Source organism: Centroberyx gerrardi, chromosome 10 (assembly GCF_048128805.1).
Source record: "Centroberyx gerrardi isolate f3 chromosome 10, fCenGer3.hap1.cur.20231027, whole genome shotgun sequence".
NCBI classification, from domain to species: domain Eukaryota; kingdom Metazoa; phylum Chordata; class Actinopteri; order Beryciformes; family Berycidae; genus Centroberyx; species Centroberyx gerrardi.
In genome coordinates, this window is record NC_136006.1 from 5,984,097 (window position 1) to 6,002,678 (window position 18,582).

At 41.6% G+C, this 18,582-nt stretch overlaps 2 protein-coding genes across 4 annotated transcripts in view; one reads left to right on the forward strand and one right to left on the reverse strand.

The window, feature by feature from the left end:
- The first annotated feature begins 34 nt into the window (after nt 1-34).
- wdr4 (WD repeat domain 4) lies at nt 35-12,873 on the forward strand. Of its 2 annotated transcripts, none has more exons than XM_071918446.2 (11): nt 35-136; nt 622-690; nt 1,205-1,345; nt 2,178-2,334; nt 3,480-3,592; nt 4,498-4,558; nt 5,526-5,630; nt 7,509-7,573; nt 9,345-9,531; nt 10,421-10,490; nt 12,478-12,873. In XM_071918446.2, the coding sequence occupies exons 1-11, from the start codon at nt 54-56 to the stop codon at nt 12,711-12,713; spliced, it is 1,287 nt and encodes a 428-aa protein (XP_071774547.2). In that variant the 5' UTR covers nt 35-53; the 3' UTR covers nt 12,714-12,873. The 2 variants fall into 2 exon arrangements, with proteins under 2 accessions (XP_071774547.2, XP_071774548.2); XM_071918447.2 differs by having other exon boundaries at nt 7,512-7,573.
- A 1,256-nt stretch (nt 12,874-14,129) lies between these two features.
- pde9aa (phosphodiesterase 9aa) overlaps nt 14,130-18,582 on the reverse strand; it is a 43,816-nt gene continuing 39,363 nt past the window's right edge. For both annotated transcript variants that reach the window (XM_078286197.1, XM_078286196.1), the window contains exons 15-19: nt 17,403-17,507; nt 16,205-16,333; nt 15,443-15,538; nt 15,263-15,330; nt 14,130-14,549 (exon numbers count right to left, since the gene is read on the reverse strand). In XM_078286197.1, the coding sequence (XP_078142323.1) occupies nt 15,280-15,330; nt 15,443-15,538; nt 16,205-16,333; nt 17,403-17,507 (381 nt within the window). In that variant the 3' untranslated portion in view covers nt 14,130-14,549; nt 15,263-15,279. The remainder of the gene's footprint in view (nt 14,550-15,262; nt 15,331-15,442; nt 15,539-16,204; nt 16,334-17,402; nt 17,508-18,582) is intronic.

Consider the following 18,582-nt stretch of genomic DNA (forward strand, 5'->3'; position numbering starts at 1 on the left):
CGTGAGCGGTTGTCGCAGCATTGTAGACACACACACAGCTAGCAAAAGTAGCCATGGCTGCTGTTGGCACCTGTGGAGAGTGGTTTGTTTCCACCTGCGACAAGAAACTCGTAGCAGTTCACACCAAACAAGCCAGGTTGGTGAAGACAGAGGTTTGACACTGGGAAATTAACTTGTTATTGTTATTTGTGTGTGGTTTGTTTTGGGCTGTTGCTGTTAGTTAGCTGTGTTAGCTAGCTAGCAGTCCTCAAGCCAGGTATGGGAAGTCTGGACAAGCATGGGGAAAGGTTCTGGTAATTTCCAGCTCTTTATAAGTTTGAAAATTGCACAACAGTTTGGAAAATTATGGGAAAAACTACTGTTGAACTGTTCAGATATACATGTGACATAATCTGCCAAAATCATCTCACATAGTCTGACATTTGTTGCTGTGAGGAATATTCTTCATCTATAGAGTGATATGGCAGAGTTAGGTGAGGCAAGATGACTCTAAATCACACTGGACACCAGATAAAATATTCAAATCAAAAGGAATTAAGGTCTTGAAAAAGTCTGGGATTATGAAATTGGCACTGTGACTCAAATCAAATGCCTCACCTTTTCTTTCCTGCTTTGTTTCAGAGAGCCGTTTGTGTTCGACTGCAGCACAGCTGAGAAGAAGCCGAAGGACACAGAGACTGACAACAAAAGGTGAAACTAGACGGTTTCTGCTCGTTTCTTTCTGAGTCGGTTGGTTGTCAGGTGAATGCTGAAGTCTTACATTACCGTGAGTGTGATGTGTCGCCTTTTGCAAAGTCCCTGTTCTGTTTCTGGAGAGATGCAACATCAATGAATAGTAATAATATTAAACTTTCTTTATATAGCACTTATTTAAAAGCAGAGGTTACAAAGTGCTACATATAAAAATAGTGGGTATAGTACAAGATGTGGAATGAAAATGAATACAGAAAGGGCAAAAGAACAATAGAAAAAGATAAAAAAATAAACCCCAATAAAAGTGTACAAGACACATTACGATAAGTAATTACATAAAAGACTATAAAAATTTGTCTCAAGCAGAGATTTAAAAGATGATACACAGGTAGCTTGAGTTTCTTGGGCAGGACGTTTTAAATTCAGCTGACAGATGGGTACAGACAGATGAATAGATTGTTTGTTACACACTTTGATTTTAATAGCTGTATCTTATATCTTCTGTTGTTAGCGATGGTTCAGAAGAAACGGGAAACGACAAAATCCTGGCCTTCGCCGTCTCTCCGTCTGGAAAGCTGGCGGCGCTGACCGACGACACCAAGCGGTTGGTTCTGTTCCGCTGCCAACCGTCATGGCAGTGTGTCAGCACGAGGTACAGGACCTGTCCGACAGGGAAATACGTTCTGTCCACCAGCCTCAGTGTCTGATGCATCACAAACTTCACCAGCCGCTTTTTGGACAGAAAGGCACTTCCAAGTAATGGTTAGCTACCTGCCAGAGCAGCAAAACTTGCTCTACTGCTGCCAAAATGTAGCAGCATTTGGCTCTGTCAGGTGTTCATGTCCCAGCCTAGATACTGGTATTTAAATGCTTACTTATTAAAAGTGCAGTAAGCAAGATTTTTCCACCCCATAGCACAAAATGACCATAATATATCTGCAGGGGTTTGAGAGGATAATTGATCCAGGTGCTGAGATTTCTGGCTTTCGAAACTCCGGCCTGCGGCCTCCGACTCTATTTTTTTTTAACAGAAACTTCTACCGGTTGCCGATAGAGATGAATAGAAGTCAGAAATTACTTAATGCCCCTTTTATTTTTTTGCTTTCTTGAGGATTTTGGCTAATCTACTGGCGAACTGCATGGGTTTGCATCCCAGCCTGCCATCTCTTACTTCTTGATTGCTTTTATTAAATGTAGTACATTCAGAAAAGCTCCACAGTTGCTCCACCCTCAAGGGAAATTGTTTGGAAAATCCCCTAGTGCAGGATAGATGGAGGGGGGGGGGAGGGGGGGGGCGCTTCTATAGTGGCTGTCATCCTAAAAAACAAAGATGTGAACTGGACTTCCCACAGTACATCCAAAGCAACAAGCTTGTACTTGGTATGTTTTACCCACTAGTCATTGACATTATGTGTGGCTACACTTATAAAACAGTGTGTGTGTGTGTGTGTGTGTTTGTGTGTGTGTGTGTGTGTGTGTTCCAGGTGGGTGGTGCGGAGGTGCACCTCTCTGGTGTTCAGCGAGGCGGAGGAGGAGCTGCTGGCGGCGGACAAGTCAGGAGACGTTTACTGTTTCTCTGTTCTGGAGCCGCAGAGGGACGGAGAGCTGAAGCTGGGACATCTGTCCATGCTGCTGGCCATAGTAAGGAGCGCGGGGCGACATGGACGGATCACAATAATCTAAAAAAAAAGAATCCTGATTATTTTGCTAAATATTGTGATCACGATTATTAATCCCAATTATTTGTCCAGAAAGTCTTGTTTTCACTCTCACTGTCTTATTGTGGTCTAGGAACTAAAACAGGATTTTCTTCTCTAACATCGGGCCGATCCGTTCTTTTCCACTTTGCTCGTCTCTACATTTTTCCAAAGATGGTCTATGTAAGGTTTCTCTGCTGCGTCTCCATCTTAACTTTTGTGTGTGGTCACATGTTTCACGTTGAGCATTTAAAGGCTGTGATTGGTCAGGCAGAATGGAAGCACTTGATACACCACACTGGGACTTTCAGGAGAATTGAAAATATAATGATATCTGCAGATATATGGAAAATCACATGTGAAATAATCAAACTGCTGTTCATCACATTGAACTGCACGGTAATATGAAGTACGATCAAACTGTAATTTTCAAGTAACATTCACTAACTTGTTTCATTTGTGAGAGATCATCATCCATTTAGATAATATAATTGTGCATCACAATTACTCAATATCAGTATTTCTTCAAGATATGATTCTATTGAAAGGTGATAAATGATGATATTGAATTATTGCAGAGCCCCATGCTGCGTTAGAATCACGGAAAATGAACGGATCTATTTAAATTCTATAGTGTGAAGTTTAGTTGAGTTCAGGTCTTTTGCACAGTGATAAAACATAGAAGTGAAGTGACAAAACACAGTCATAAAACAATAAAAAAAAGAAAAGAATAAATACATGAATGAAAGAATGACAAATTTCAGTTGTTAGGAATTGTTTCTTTTGTTGTAACTTTGTCAGGAACTTCACTGTAAGACTTCTGACTCATTTCGTATTCACAAATCGTTAATTTATCTAAACCGCAGCAGCCAGATCCACAGCAGCGAACAGCGTGTTTCTCCACCAGGCTTCATCAGGTTTGCTGCTCGCTGTTTAGATATGTAAAACATGTAGATATGAAGCCTTACAGTGTGTGGGGGGAGACTTTAACTGTTGCCTGGACTATTTTTCCTACTCTAACCAGCACCTGACAACTGAGACCCAGTCTGGTTAAAACATACAGTGTGTGTGTGTGTCTGCTGTTTTCAGACCCTGACGCCCAGCGACAGGTACGTCATCACAGCAGACCGAGACGAGAAGATCAGAGTCAGCCACCTCAAGTCTCCTTACAACATCCAGTCGTTCTGCCTCGGACATCTAGAGTGAGTCAATTTAAAGGAAAAGTCCACTCTAAAACACTTAAGACACTGTTCAAAAAACAGTTATTGGCGATGTACTTTGCATTTCTGGGTCCATTTTGTTGTTTGGTGGTGTGTTTTTATTGTTCTCGTGGATAACTGGCCAAGTGTAGATGATGTGATACAATGCTGAGATATTTGCAGCCTAGTTTAATAGAGTTTGATATGAGAAAATGTTTCAGCGATCTAAAACATCAGCGGTAAACGTCAGGTTTTGGTGTCAGTCCCTCAGAATCAAAGAGCGAGGGCTTCTTTCTAGAGCCGCCATCTTGCACCAAGAGACGTTCAACAATCATACAGGGAGAAATCCATCGTAGAAGAGGAGAGAGACCAGTTTCTCCACCCACAGGAGCAGGAGAGAGACCAGAATGCACTGCAGCAGAGAGACAGGTTGAGTTTTGAGTTAAGGGGGGCACGACTCTCGCTCTTTCTTGACTGGAAAAACTCTTGCTCTCTTGCTTTTACTATCTCTATTGCTGCCTGCTATCGCTCTCCCCACCGACAGTTATAACCCACAGTTGAATGTAACAAGTTCATGCCCGTTCTCTGGGGGTTGTCGAAAGGCATTCTGGGAAATGTAGGAAATCACTAAGTGAAGTAGAAGTAGACGAGGCAAGTTGAGCGAAAGTGGGTTCAGCAAAAGAAGTAAAATTACAATACTTGATCACAAAATAACTCCTGGAACGCACTGAACATCACAGACTGATGATAGATTGATGATGGATGAAAGGTGTGAGTGTGTAGAAATGATGAATGTGAAGCAAGGCGGTGCTGGGAAAAAACAGCTTGTGTGCTCCGTCAGTTTTCCCTGGATAAATGAAGTTCGGTCTCATCATGATCTGTTCCTGTTTTTCCCCTCTTCCTGTCAGGTTCGTCAGCGCTCTGTTGATCCCGTCAGGCCATCCACAGTGGCTTCTCTCTGGATCAGGGGTACGTGTGTTTCCCAGGTTCTTATTAATTCACACACACACACACACACACACACACCACACACACCTTTCCGATATACTGAGTTTCATATTCTCAATTTAATAGCCTTAGAAGTTGGAAGGAGGTCATGTTTTCACCTGTCTATATGTTTGTAAGAAAGATATCTCAAAAAGTAAAAAAAAAAACAGATTTGGTTGAAATTTGGCAGACAGATCACCCTTTACCCAAGGATCAGTTCATTAGATTTAGGTTGTGATTCGGATCTGGGATTTCTGCAAGAGATGATTTTCGTTTTTTAGCCAAAACTTTGTTGATGTGCCAATGGGAAAGTCTGACATCTGAGACTTCCAAGTCAGCTGCTAAACAGACATGGTATTCACGTGCTATTCTGCTAGAAAATCAAACTGGGAAACAAACAATAAACAAACAAACTGTTACGAAGTTGGTGAATTGTCTGGATAGTCTGGTATTGGATAGAAGAAGAATTTGGTCATTTCCAGGTCTTGATAAGTTTGGAAATTGCACAAAATACTTTGGAAAAGTATCGGGAAAATATAGATGTACTGTCCCAATATTCATAACACTACACATTTTCTGTGGTTTAGACGCTTGTCATCTCACATATTCTGATATTTGTCGCTGTGAACAATAGTTTAATCTCTAGAGTAATATGGCAGAGTTAGTAAGGCAAGACGACTATCTGCATAATCGTACCACCAAAATAATCAAATCAAAGAAATTAAGGTCTTGAAAAAGTGTGGAAATTTGAAACTGACTTATGTGATGGTTGTTTTCAGGATGGGGGATTTGAAAGAAAAACCTGTAGCCTCCTCTGCTTCCACTCCCACTGATTTAATGGGGCAAAAGTTCATTAAATTGACACAGAGTTTACATCAGGGAAGATAGAAGACTAGTGTGTAGGCTTTCAACAACTAATCTGATGTGTGTGTGTGTGTGTGTGTGTCAGGATGGGACGGTGAAGCTGTGGGAGTACGAGTCGGGCCGTAAGCTGCAGAGCTGGGACCTCGGAGAGCTCGGAGACGCAGCGAGCTCCGAGGCTGACAAACAGAAGGTAGACATGTTTTGTTCACAACACTGCAGCTGCTGTCAGACAAAAACCTGCTGTTTTAAAAATCAACTTTTCGGGGCATCCTGGTGGATCAGTGGTCTAAGGCGCGTCCCAGGGTTTGAATCCGGGGGACAACATGCGACCTTCTCTCTCCCAGTCTTTCCTGTCGATCTTTGCTTTGAACTGTCATATAAAGCCGAAAATGCCCAAAAAATATCAAAAAAAGGAATTAAGAAGAGTTTTTGAAGGCCGATGCTGATCCCGATATTTTTTGTATTGAAGGTGCTGAGATTCAGTATCTTGTGCCCAAAAAATTCCAAGTATTCAGTGTTTCCCGCAGAATTTTCTTCTTGTCAGGGTGGAAAATCCTCTGAAACAGCATTTAGGCCATCATGGGACACTAAAACTCTCCACTGAAACACAGACTGATGACATTATTTTAGTGTCAGCAGCTCCTTCAGACAGAGAGACAACACCACACCTGTTCAAAATATCAGCAAACTGAGAGCCCTCCCCTACCTGTAATGTCTCTTTTTGTCCTCTTTTTGGACACTTGATATGTTTGCATCCCTGCAAATAAACTAACAGCCCCAGTGTTATTGTGAAATAGTGCTCCTGTGTTGTTAACATTACCCCCGGTCCTGTAAAGTCCCCCTGGCCTCCCCCCTCTGGTCCAGCACAGTGGAAACGGATGGATCTTCTTCACAGCGACATTCCTCAGCAGCTTATTATGGAAACATCAGCTGTCCTGAAAGCCTTCACCAGCTCCTAAATCCAGCCTGTTCTTCCCAGAGCGGTAAAGAGGGAGGGTGGCACTGACAGACAGGAGTCAGACATTTGTGACAGTTCACTATCTTTGCAGTATTTCAGTATTTTTTTGTTCTTCATTGATTTCTCATTTTTTAGTTTTGTCCCCGCTGTTAAAAACTCCACCAAATGACTTGAAGGTCTTGAAAATGTGATTTGTTGACTGTGTAAGAGGTTTTTCTTTGTCCTTTTTTTCCTATTTTCCTATTTTCTATTACATAATCCATCATTTTAAATTACACAAATATTGTATTTTACCCTAATATGACTTTACCACGCAGCTAATGATCGCGTTTAATGGGACTGTTCTTCTGTTGCTTCCCTCTGGTGACAGCGAAGAGGCAAAACAAAATTTACGGCAGATCGGGAGTCGATCTGGAGACGAGCGATGATCTCTTCACATTCAATTCTGCCAGAACGGATAACGAATAATTGTGTAATTTAAAATGATGTATGACATTCAATGCAGCAGTATGTCTCTGCAAGCTGTTTTTAAATGTATTTTTGAAAACAATGCCGACAAACAAAAATGTCAAAATCTCATTTTCAGTCAAGATTGAACCTGCTGACTCTTTCCTTTATAGGGCAGAAAGGATCGGTCCCCTTTCATTCCTTTGTTCGTTCATCACACACGATATCACACACACCACAGACGAGGATTTTGACTAAACTTAAGGGAATGATGTATGTCACCACTGCATTTCCCTATTTTCTGTATTACACTGATTGAACCAAAGGGGGGCGCTCAAAACAACATATTTTTACTGATTGGCCATGAGGGGGACTGCATCGTTTTTGAGAGACGACACGTTTACTGTTGTTAATTTTGCATATTAAATGAGTAAGAAAAGACACTATGCAGCCATCACACCATAGTTGGATTTTTGTGAATTTTGTGATGTTAAAAGTTTCTGTGCTCTTTCTGGCTCTGTGTGACTTTTATTTGAAACTGCCTGGATGGTGTTTCTTACTTTTTTTTTTATGCCAGCACACAGCAGAGGCAATAAACATCAACCTGTTTCTTTCTTTCCTTCTTTCCCTCCCTCCTTCCTTCCTTCCTCCCTCCCTTCCCAGAAGTCCGCTGTGTGCCGGATCGCCTGCTCGCCTGACGGTCGCCACGTCGCTGTGCAGTGTGAGCGGTCAGTATCTCTCAGAACAGGAAGCAGGCACTTTATTCAGACGGACAGGAATCCATCTTGGTGGCGTTGCTGCAGAGTTTACATGTACAACATAGCAGAGGTGGGGACTCGAGTCACATGACTTGGACTCGAGTCAGACTGGGGTTTGTTTTTGTTTACTGGCTGTGCAGAAGAGATGTAAGCAGCTCTATAGTGAGGAGATTTTGGTCAGAACTGATCAGTATGATGTGAAAGTAGGATCCAGGTCGAAAATGGCCAGACTTATGTGTTTAAGGCGTGTAAAGGTTAGAGCTAGGGATGCACCGATGCCACTTTTTCAATGCCGATACCGATTACGAGTATGAAAGTTTAAGTATCGGCCGATACTGAGTTCCGATCCGATCCATTACTTTTACTGAACAGTGCAGGCTTACTTCCTTAGTTTGGGGTCAATGGACAAAATTATTGAGATAAAATCCTTGTTTTTCCCACTGTTTGAGAAATACAGGCTTCTATGTGCCACAAATGCATAAAATCAAGACAGTTTGCTTTTATTTCTTACATGTTACTCATGGCTTTCGGTATCAGATTTTAGTCTTGGGTAAAATCTCCGATGCATCCCTAGTCAGAGCCACAGAACTCCAACAAAACTCCTGTGACCAGAGAATGATCATGAAAAGATCATGAGGGTAGAGATCTGTGAAGGGACGAGGTGCTGCTGCTGGGGAAAACTTTTACATGTCGACATTAGAGCTGAACAGTTAATCGAAAAAAAATCAAAATCGCAATATGAACTTCTGCAATTTCCAAATCGCAGAGGCTGCTTAACAGAGAGGGGCGTCCAAACTGGATTTCTCAACAAGGTGTTTTAGAGCTGCGGGTAATCTTTGGTCCATGAATCAAAACTTTCATCAGACTCAAACTCAGTAAATCCTGCACACTGACATCTATTTTCTTTTAACAAAATCACTTGTCTTTAAACATTTTAAAGGTCCAAAAAATGTATGACTAGAAAAAAAATGACGTGAATCGCAGTTTAAATCGCAATATTCTGTCAAACAGTCGCAATTCGATTTGTTTTGTCAGTATCTTTCAGCCCTAGTCGATATCAGTGACTCTACAATCACTTGGTATGGACTCGGACTTGTGTCGACTTTGGCTTTCCGAGTTTCATTTGAGATCCCAACTTTTTTTTTTTTTTTTTTTACACTTACTACTGTTGCTGTGAATGTGAGCCGTCACAGAAGCTATTTTTACCTTTTTGACACGGCAGTGAAACGTCGGCTAGTTTAAAGCTATTATTGCCTCAGATCGTAAAGTGTATTTTTGGATATACAGTGGAACTGTGTGTGTGTGTGTGTGCTGTTCCAGGGTCAGTATGGAGTTCATCAGGCTGCAGATAACACATGTAGGTGACACTTAATGTAGGTCAGAAGTAAAGAGGAGCAGAGATTGTGAGTTTATGTGCTGATAAAGGCTGCAGGTGGCTGTATGAGGTCAGGCAAGATGGAGACTATTAAATACAACTGCTGTCAGATGGAAAAAAGATTGTTTAAAAAGAAAGATGTGAGAAAACCGGCTGATTTTGCCCGTTGACGCCACTGTATTCTTAAAGCTATACTTGCACTTGAAACTGTATTTTCTTAATAGTCAATGCTTTAAGTTTTTATTTGACATCATGGCTGTTGGATTAGTGCTTGGCAGTTAGAGCTGAATTTCTCTCCTCAGACATCGATCAATCAACCAGTCGATCAGGTAATCAGTCATGTGTTTCCCTCCCCTGTGTCTCCAGAGTAGCGGCGGTGCAGTTTTTCGGCGTGGAGCGGGGGGTCGAGGAGAGGCTGGTGCCGCGCAGCAGGCTGACCCTGCCCCGCTCTGCCCTGGACCTGACCTTTGACCTCCAGGGCCGACTCTGGGTGCTGACGGACTGCAGCGCCGCGCCGCTCCAGATCTACACACACACACAGGACGGCTGGGAGGTAGAGTGGAATTAGTTTATACACATTTACTAAAGCAATATTCCTCTTAGTTTTAGGGAGGTTAGAGGGTTATTCAGCTCTTGACCGCCATGGAAACCAGAATATAATCTACTCAAGATCAGATGCAGTTGTAGCGTTCAGATTTTTACCTCCCATTCATTTGAATGAGACACGAAAATAGACTGAAAACTGACATTGAACACGTTGGTGAACAGATTCAACATCAGATCCCGCTGCTGTGATTTTCAACTGACTGTGGGTCTTGTTTATTTGTTTATTTAAAGGATCCCCATTAGCTGATGCCATGGCAATCAGCTAATCTTCCTGGGGTCCACACCTGACATACTGTACATAACACATTACATGATAAAAATTAAATTACATTAATATACACTAAATTACATCAAAAGGTCGAACGGTTTAGAACATAATTTCGCCGAATAGCATTTTTATTGATAGAAGAGAACATAGCGGAGGGATACCATTTAGGAGAGATAGTGCCTGTTTGGGAGACCGGATCTACTTTTTATTTTAAAATACTAATTTTAGTGTAAAGCGAGAATAGAAATGCAAAATGACGACGGACCCAGGATGCTTTGTTGTCTTAAAAGCAGAATCTGTTGTTGAATCTGAACAGTTTTATTGTTTAAAATTCATCCAATTCAAATACATATATCTTTTCTGTCACTAATCTAAATGAGTGAAAACATGCACTCCTCACTTGGCTTATGCTCATAGTTTTCGCCAACAGTTGATTTGTTTTGTTGCATGCACATTCACTTTTAAAGGCCAGTGTGTAAGTGCACACACACACACACACACACACACACACACACACACACACTTATTTAGTCCCACTCACAAAGCCCCTCTTTTGTGCTCCATCTAGTTTGATGCTGAGAGTCCTGATTTTACCAGAGTGACTGAAGCCCTCAGGCCACACTGGGAGACACTTCAGGGTGAGTCATCTCTCTCTCTCTCTCTCTCTCTGTCACACACACACACACACACACACACTCCTCCAAACCTCCACGTGACCTTTTGACCTCTCATCAGTGCATCTTCTGCATCCTCCACCTCTCATCACCTTCCCACTCGCTCTCTAAAGAACAGAAATAACCCGAGGTGTCGCTCCCCCGCCCGTCTGCCGCCGCTCTGAAGCAGGTTGACAAAGGGTGCGGGCGTTTACTGAAGCGGGCGTTAGTTCATTATCATTCGTTCCACCGACGTAACGACTGGAACTCTGTTTGATTTGGAGTGGGTTTGTTGCACTCATCAAAACTGACTTCTTCTACTGTTTACACTTATTGCAAGTTGCTCTGGATGAGAGTGCCAGCTAAATGAATAAAATGCTAAACGTAAACAAAAAGTTTCATTCCAAAATGAGATCTCCACCACCTGGAAAAGTTGACATATTTTTTTAAAAGATTGAGTAAAAAGTTAGCCTGATATTCAGACTGAATGGCCATTTTGTTCCCACTCCATTATTCTATGTTAGTCGTTTTCTGTGTGTGTGTGTGTGTGTGTGTTGATTTTCCCTGACCCAATCACTAGTGAGTTAAGTATCCGGCCGTTCTGACGTTATTTTCAGTCACACTGATGCTGGACGTATTTATTAACTTTACCAAAAATGTCGGTCGTCGTTGACAAAAATATCGTCTCTGCAATATGTTGGTTAAGGAATGATTTTAACAAATATTATTCTGCCCAAACGCCAATAAAGAACCGATGCACGAATGGTTCAAATTTAGTCCCGCCCACAACGCTCGACCAAATCTGAAGAGTGGGCGGGACGTGGTTCAGGAGTCTGGAGCCAGGCTGGTAAAAACACTTCTGTCCCAAAATGGATGTACAGCATTTAGGGAACGAATCCCTTCAACTGTAAAGTAAATAGAAATAATGGATAAAGAAGAGTGCAGCTGAGTAGTTTGTCTCTGTGCCTCCAACAGATTTCTTTTGCATTTAAAATGCAGCTAACGATCAACATCACATGATGCCGCCCATTTAACAACAGAGGCTCAAACCCAGAGATCTGCAGTACTTTGTCTCCTCTTCTCCCTTTTTATATCTGTGACCTGTCCATATTGTAGAGAGTTTTTTCCATTCAGTTTTTTAGCTTGAAGATTTCATAAATGCTTGTAACATGTGGTTGTATTCACTAAATCAAAGTAAAAACCTAGTGTCTTGTTGTAAATGTATAGTAGGCGCATCTCCTCATATAACTGAAAAAACATTAGATGTCAGCACTACAAAAACTTAAACAATGTTAAATAATAGAAACAGAATAAGACCATATTTTATATTAATGTAAACATCAGGCTAACGTGTTTCGACATCTGACTAGCTTTATTACAACTTCATCACTTAGCCAAGTTGTAATGAAGCTTGTTACGTGCCGAAATGCATTAACCTGACACTGACCATTAATAAAAAATATGGTACAATTGAAGTTGGGTCTTATCTTTTTTTTTGAGTGAATGAATGGAGGTGAACTGTTGGTCCCTGTTACCAACCCTTCTCTCTCTCTCTCTCTCTCTCTCTCTCTCTCTCTCTCTCTCTCTCTCTCTCTCTCTCTCTCTCTCTCTCTCTCTCTCTCTCTGTCTCCTCTCTCTCTCTCTCTCTCTCTCTCTCTCTCTCTTCTCATCTCTCTCTCTCTCTCTGTCTCTCTCTGTCTCGTCTCTCTCTGTCTCTCTGTCTCTCTGTCTCCTCTGTCTCTCTCTGTCTCCCCCTCATTGTCTCTCTCTCTCTCTCTCTCTCTCTCTCTCTCCCCCTCATCTCTCTCTCTCTCTCTCTCTCTCTCTCTCTCTCTCTCTCTCTCTCTCTCTCCCTCATTCTCTCTCTCTCTCTCTCTCTCTCTCTCTCTCTCTCTCTCTCTCTCTCTCTCTCTCTCTCTCTTCTCTCTCTCTCTCTCTCTCTCTCTCTCTCTCTCTCCCCCCCCCCTGACAGCCTCTGCCGGGGGCGAGAGCCGCTTCCAGCACCTGTACAAGGTGAACTTCGACAACACGGCGTCGTACCTGCAGAAGAAGCAGCAGCGGCTGGAGCAGCAGAAGAGCCACTGGGGGAAGAAGAGAGCGGCGGGCGATGCGGCCGAAGGCGGCCAACGGCAAAAAGACCAAGAAGGAGAAGGCGGGAGCTCAAACTCAACCGTCGGCCTGAACGAACAATTTAGGAAGGAGGAGTGACATTATTTACTTTTTTTTTTTTTTTAGTTTGGGCTGAATCTTGAGTTGAATGTGTGCGGTTGATGAAGAATGAGGAGCGTCCATGATTTGTCACATGGCCTGCATAGATGTATTTTTATGTTTGACGGGAAATTATTTGATTTTTAAAAATAAACATTTCGGCAAATACTGTAAACTGAGCTTTCTCTTTCCTTTTTGAAGTCAACTTTTTTTGCGCTGTAACGTTTGATTCATGCAAAATCAACTCTGCGTTTGTGTGGAACATTTCACATGCGACCCTCTTTTTGCGAACTTAGCATCCTTTCCTCAGATTCACTGTTTATCTCCTCATTCCCTTTCTGTCCAAATATTATACTTGTTCCCTTTTTCCCTGTGTATGCTGTGAGAGAGAGAGAGCAGAGAGAGAAAGTGTTAGAGAAACCCCAGTTTTGGTTCAGTCTGGGGATCCACATTTGTAAAATATTTATTTCTAGCAGCGCCCCAAAAAGTTGATGTGAACATGCCTGGACTTGATGAACAGCTTTGTTTTGTCTGAGGAACACTGCATGTCTGAGCGACTTCCTGTTCGATGGAGCAGGATTGGTTCAGAGGGCGAAGGTCGCTGTCCACAAACACACCAGGACCGACTGACCGACTGCTTTCTTTTTCTGAGGAATGAGCAGAAGGCGAGCGGGGCGATACGGGGGTGCGGCACGTTTTCCTATCCGCCCAGCAGCCAAAACATGACCGGGAAACCTTCAGTATGTTGATGTTGTGCACAGATTTGTCTCTTGGCGAATGACAAGAGGAGCAAAAAGCTTATCAAGTCATTTAGTCTATTATTGAGTCCTAAAATCATCATTTTCTTAAAACGAGTGAAAAAATCTGCCAGTGGGGTTTGATCATTTCACTTGATTCCAGTGCAAATCAACTTGTTTCAAGAATTTAGTAGAATCAAGAGTCATTTTCTTGACAGCAGTGCAATGATCTGCTTTATTCTGACTTGTTTCAACAGACTGACACTCATTTCTAGAAAATTCCTGAAACCTGCATTGGAAACAAGTGGAGTTATCTCTCCTCACTGGCAGAATGTTTCACTTGGTTTAAGAAAAATAAGATTTCGAAGGTTGAATATGAGACTAAATAACTTAAGATGGCCATTTGAACAAATCTATCGCACTGAATCTTCATACAAGAAATGAATTCATCATTGTGAAAAACGTGAAGGCCTGACGCATAAATATCGACCGTATGAGTATAGATCAGAAGATAGGATAGCTTTTAAATGTTTAGTATTTTTGTAGCTCAAAAATTGAGAAAGAAAGTCTGATACCGATTAATTCTGCAATAATATGCAGACAAGGACAGAACAGTCCAGGCTAGATTTTGTAATTAAAGTAAACCTTTTATTTTTTTGTAGCAAAGAACAAAGGCCACTAAAAATCTGTACAATCTGTAAAAAACAACACATTTAAAATAAAAATAAAAACAACGCAAGAGATATATAATATATCTAAATATCGTTCACTGAAGTAGTCTGTGCTGTACAAATGTTGACATTCCCTGAAGAAGGCTTTGGATTGTCCGTCCGGTCCGGGGGGGGGGGGGGTCGGGGTGAGTCCGTCAGTAGTTCACGACGCTGCCCGGGAGCCGCCGTTTGAAATCCGCCCGGTCGCTTCTCGGCGACGGACGGGCCGACCTCGCCGGGGGGGACGGAGGAACCGACCGGACCGTCCCAAATTCACAAATCCTACCGGTCTTCCACTCTGACAGGCTTGAAGTGAAGAGAGGACAAACGGACCCCGGCGTCTGACAGCTCCAGTTTACTTTCAGTCTCGTGCTCTACTCTCACTGGTGCTGAAACACACACATGAAGACACGTTAACACACATTTTAAACCACAAGCGTCCATCAGAGCTCCTGGGTAAATACTGGTGAGGCAAAAGCACTCATCATGACTCCCAACTGCTTGTAAAATCTGGGTGGGGAATAAGTGGAATGATAAGTTTGGCGATTTTGGACCTATGTATAATTGGACCCACAGACAATATTGTCTCCAGAGAGTCCAAACTGTCAAAATATCTCCAAAAAAGTCAGGAGAGTTGAGAGAAAACGGAAAAGTTGCAAAGTACATTCATTAAAATGAGCTCTGACTTCATGACTCAGTTCCTCCATTACGACACTTTCACTAATCAGGAAATCACAGAACTATTTTTCTCTGCCGCAGCACAGACCGCTGTGGGGTGAAAGGCGGTTCCCGGCGGAGTGATCTAGTTCTGGACGGTCAGGTCAGATTGTAAACAGTAGAGTTCAGTAGAAGACGATCCGCTGGGTAGAAACGGTGCGGTGCCGCTGCTTTCCGGGGAGAGAAATACGTCGTTTTCACAGACTGGATTTTTGGAGATATTTTGACAAACAGTTTGGACTCATTGTGGAGCTAATACTGTCTGTGGGTCGAAGTACTGCAGGCATGTAAGAGACAAATTATATAAAGGTCCAATATCGCCAAATTTATCCCTTAACTCCTGCCCCTGTAACCTTGAGGCACTTGGCAATGTTACACCGCCTACCTGGTTAAAACTTCCTTTTACTTCTTCTTCCCTCCCATGGTCAAGTTCTCACTTTTCTTCTTCTGCACCTGAAGGAAACATTGCTCGTTAGGTTATTATTCACAGTCCACTCCAATGAGACACACACACATACACACACACACACATATACACTCATGCATTTAAACAAATCCCTCCCACCTCATTCATGGCGTCGTCAATCTGTTTGAGCTCTTCATATCTGTCTCTTGACTCTCTGAGTGGCTGCACCATCACCTCCTCAATCTGAGGGAACAGCTACACACACACACACACACACACACACACACACACACACGGTTTAAGTATCATTATCACCACCACAAGCTCTTCATCACTTCATCTTCACTAGCATAATGGTCATTATGCTTTTCATCATATTTAGTCATCAATATTACCATACTTTCATCCTCATCATTAACGTTATGATGAATTTAACTGTATTATTTACATTTTGGACGGTTGGAATAGTTTGTGGTATGTTGCAGTGTTTTTAAAGGCGACTGCCATCAGTTCATTTCCAAACATAAACACAAATCTTGCAGTTCATTTGTCAAAATCCAGAAGATCCAGTCTGTAAACGTGTAATCATTTTGTCAACCAAGGACTTAAATTACCTGCTATCCTTTTAAATGTAGCAGTGCCATAATTCATTTTCTAATAGTAGATGTCACTTTCTCTCAAAGGGTGGATATCTCACTTTGGAAGCAAATCTCTTTATATAAGTCTATAACTTATAAGTGTGTGTTTTAATATTCAAATAATGTTCAAATAAGTCAAACAGTCAAACTAAACTAAAATGCCTCCATCATCTCTGTCGTCAACGTCCTTTTCCCCACCGCTACCATCATCACCGTTACCACCGATTATCACAATAAACAACTCATCATCATCATCTTCATCGTCATCGTCGTCCATACTGACCTTCATTACGGTCTCGAACATGGGGATGAGGACGAACTTGATGAAGCCGATCTGAGCGGTCGGCTTGGTGACCTTTTCTCTGTCCATGAACGGAGCCACAGGAAGACCTTCAGCCTTCTCCCTGTCGCTCTGACACACACACACACACACAGAGAGAGACAGAAGTGTGATGATGTAATACTGATATATTGATCATATCGATCCCTGAAAGAGAAACCCTCTTCTCTGTATTCTCTTTCTACCCCCCTCCACGGAGATGAATCAGGATGAAGGCGATTTTTTAGGGGATTTCCTGGGGATAAAGGCACATTTCCTGGTCCAAATCTGGTAAAAACCCTTTCTATGATATAAAAATATACTGTAGGTGTCAAGTTTAATGTGAGATTAGGGGCCAAACGCTTCTGAGTGTATGTGTAGTCTATACATCTTGAAACTAAAGCATACACTGATACAAAATAAACCTTTATTATTAGTATTCAACAGGTAGAGTCTCTTCCTCAAACCCTGAAACGTCGCTTATAATTATTTATTCTGCACTATACAAAACATGTTAAGTATTTTTTAATGTCTTTATGTATTACACACAATCAGGCATCTTCCATAGCCTTTGTCTGTTTGTATTATGGTTAGACCAATATATCAGTTTACAGAGATATTGGGCCGATATTGGCCATTTATCAAATATCGGATATCGCTCAAAAAACGCTAACGGAGGTTCCTCCCTGACCACAGCTAAATAAAAAACAGTCTCATTTTTGTAAATTAATTTACATTAAATTTAAAGGCCCTATGTAGAGTTTCCTCTACCACTGAATAGGTGTGGTGGGTCTCTCTGCCTTAAAGAGCTGCTGACACTAAAATAATTTCATTAGTAATAAAAAAAGTAAATTTATTATTTACTTTTTTTTATTCCTTTTTTTTTCTTTTTTGTGAGGATATATTGTCATGTCATCATATTGTCGTGTGTGTTATGAAAAAAAAAAAAATTCATTAGTCTGGTTTCAGTGGAGAGTTTTAGTGTCCCATGATGGTCTAAATGCTGTTAGAGGCTTTTCCACCCTGACAGGACTAAAATCCAAGGGGAAACACTGAATACTTGTAATTCTTTGGTATGAAAATGGTCAAATTCAAAGATATTGGAGGCACAAACGTCTAAAAATGCCAGAATCTGTGTCAGAAATCGGTTTGTTTGTCCTACCTGCATGAAATACTCCTCCAGCAGACAGTCCACCCAGGGCTCGGCCACCTCCATGGGCCGCACCTCGTTGGAGATGTCACAGCACTTGATGAGCACCATCTTCAGCTGCAGAGGGCACAGGGTCAGAGGGTCAAAGGTCACCGTGAGACGAGAGGAAACGCAACACTGTAATGCCTGGGCATTAACCGGGTACGGCGAGTAGGGGAGCTCGCCTTAACTCGGCCTCACTGGGTTCAAGTTTGATCTGCATTAGCATTATAATGGTGAACAAAGATGATTTGGCAGCAATATCTAAAAATAAATCATCATATCAGAGGAGCATTCAGGACCGACGCTCCCCCCAAGCTGATAGTTTGGTGACCTATGTTGATTTTTATTTATCTTATTGACCAAAAACCGATATCTTGTCAGTCAGCAGGAACGGCTCCCCAGAAATGTATTCAATATAAGTGAGTTTTGAAGTTTTGACAGCAAATGATATTAAATGTAGACTTTGTCATTCCTTCATTCATTGGGTTTAGTGAATGATGAGTGATGCTCCTGCTGCAAAGCTAATGTGATACATGCTAATAATGGATTTTTATATATTCACTCTTCACTTTATAATGGTTTTATTCCAGTGGATTACAAGAGGAGGAGGAGACATTGGTGATTAAATGCGGACTAAAGTTTCATGAGTCCTTTTAACTGTGTATTAACTTCAGGGAAAGGATTTTACCTGCACAATAATACTGTGTAAGTAAGTACTACCGTAAGTACTATATTATACTACTACATAAGTACTATATGAAACTCTCACTACTATACTTACAATGGTGCAGCAACACAACGCCACTACAAATATGATTGTGTTGTTTAACGCTTGCAAGTACATTATGTATAAGGGAGATTTTTGTTAAGTGCTTATAGTGTGCTTAAAATACTTTTCCATAGGTTGACACACAGATTGATATGCTAGAATAAAGGCTGGTGTAAAGTGTGTAAAGTGTGTAAAGTAAAGAGACATGAATAAAAGGCATCAAAGTTAAACACAATCAAATACAACCTCTTTTCCAAGTGTTGCTAAATTAGAAGTAGACAGGAATACAAAACAAAAACACAGGAAGGATTTCATGTATTAAACATGCTGTAATGTGATTGGTTATCGCAGTGTGCGTAACACCTTAAAGACTGACAGTGT

What these genes read in the sequence shown, in the direction of transcription:
- wdr4 (XM_071918446.2), top strand. Translation starts at nt 54, where the DNA reads ATGGCTGCTGTTGGCACCTGTGGAGAGTGGTTTGTTTCCACCTGCGAC. An exon ending in TGGCAGTGTGTCAGCACGAG is followed by an intron (nt 1,346 to 2,177) that starts GTACAGGACCTG and finishes TGTGTGTTCCAG; the next exon opens with GTGGGTGGTGCGGAGGTGCA. An exon ending in ACACTGGGAGACACTTCAGG is followed by an intron (nt 10,491 to 12,477) that starts GTGAGTCATCTC and finishes CCCCCCTGACAG; the next exon opens with CCTCTGCCGGGGGCGAGAGC.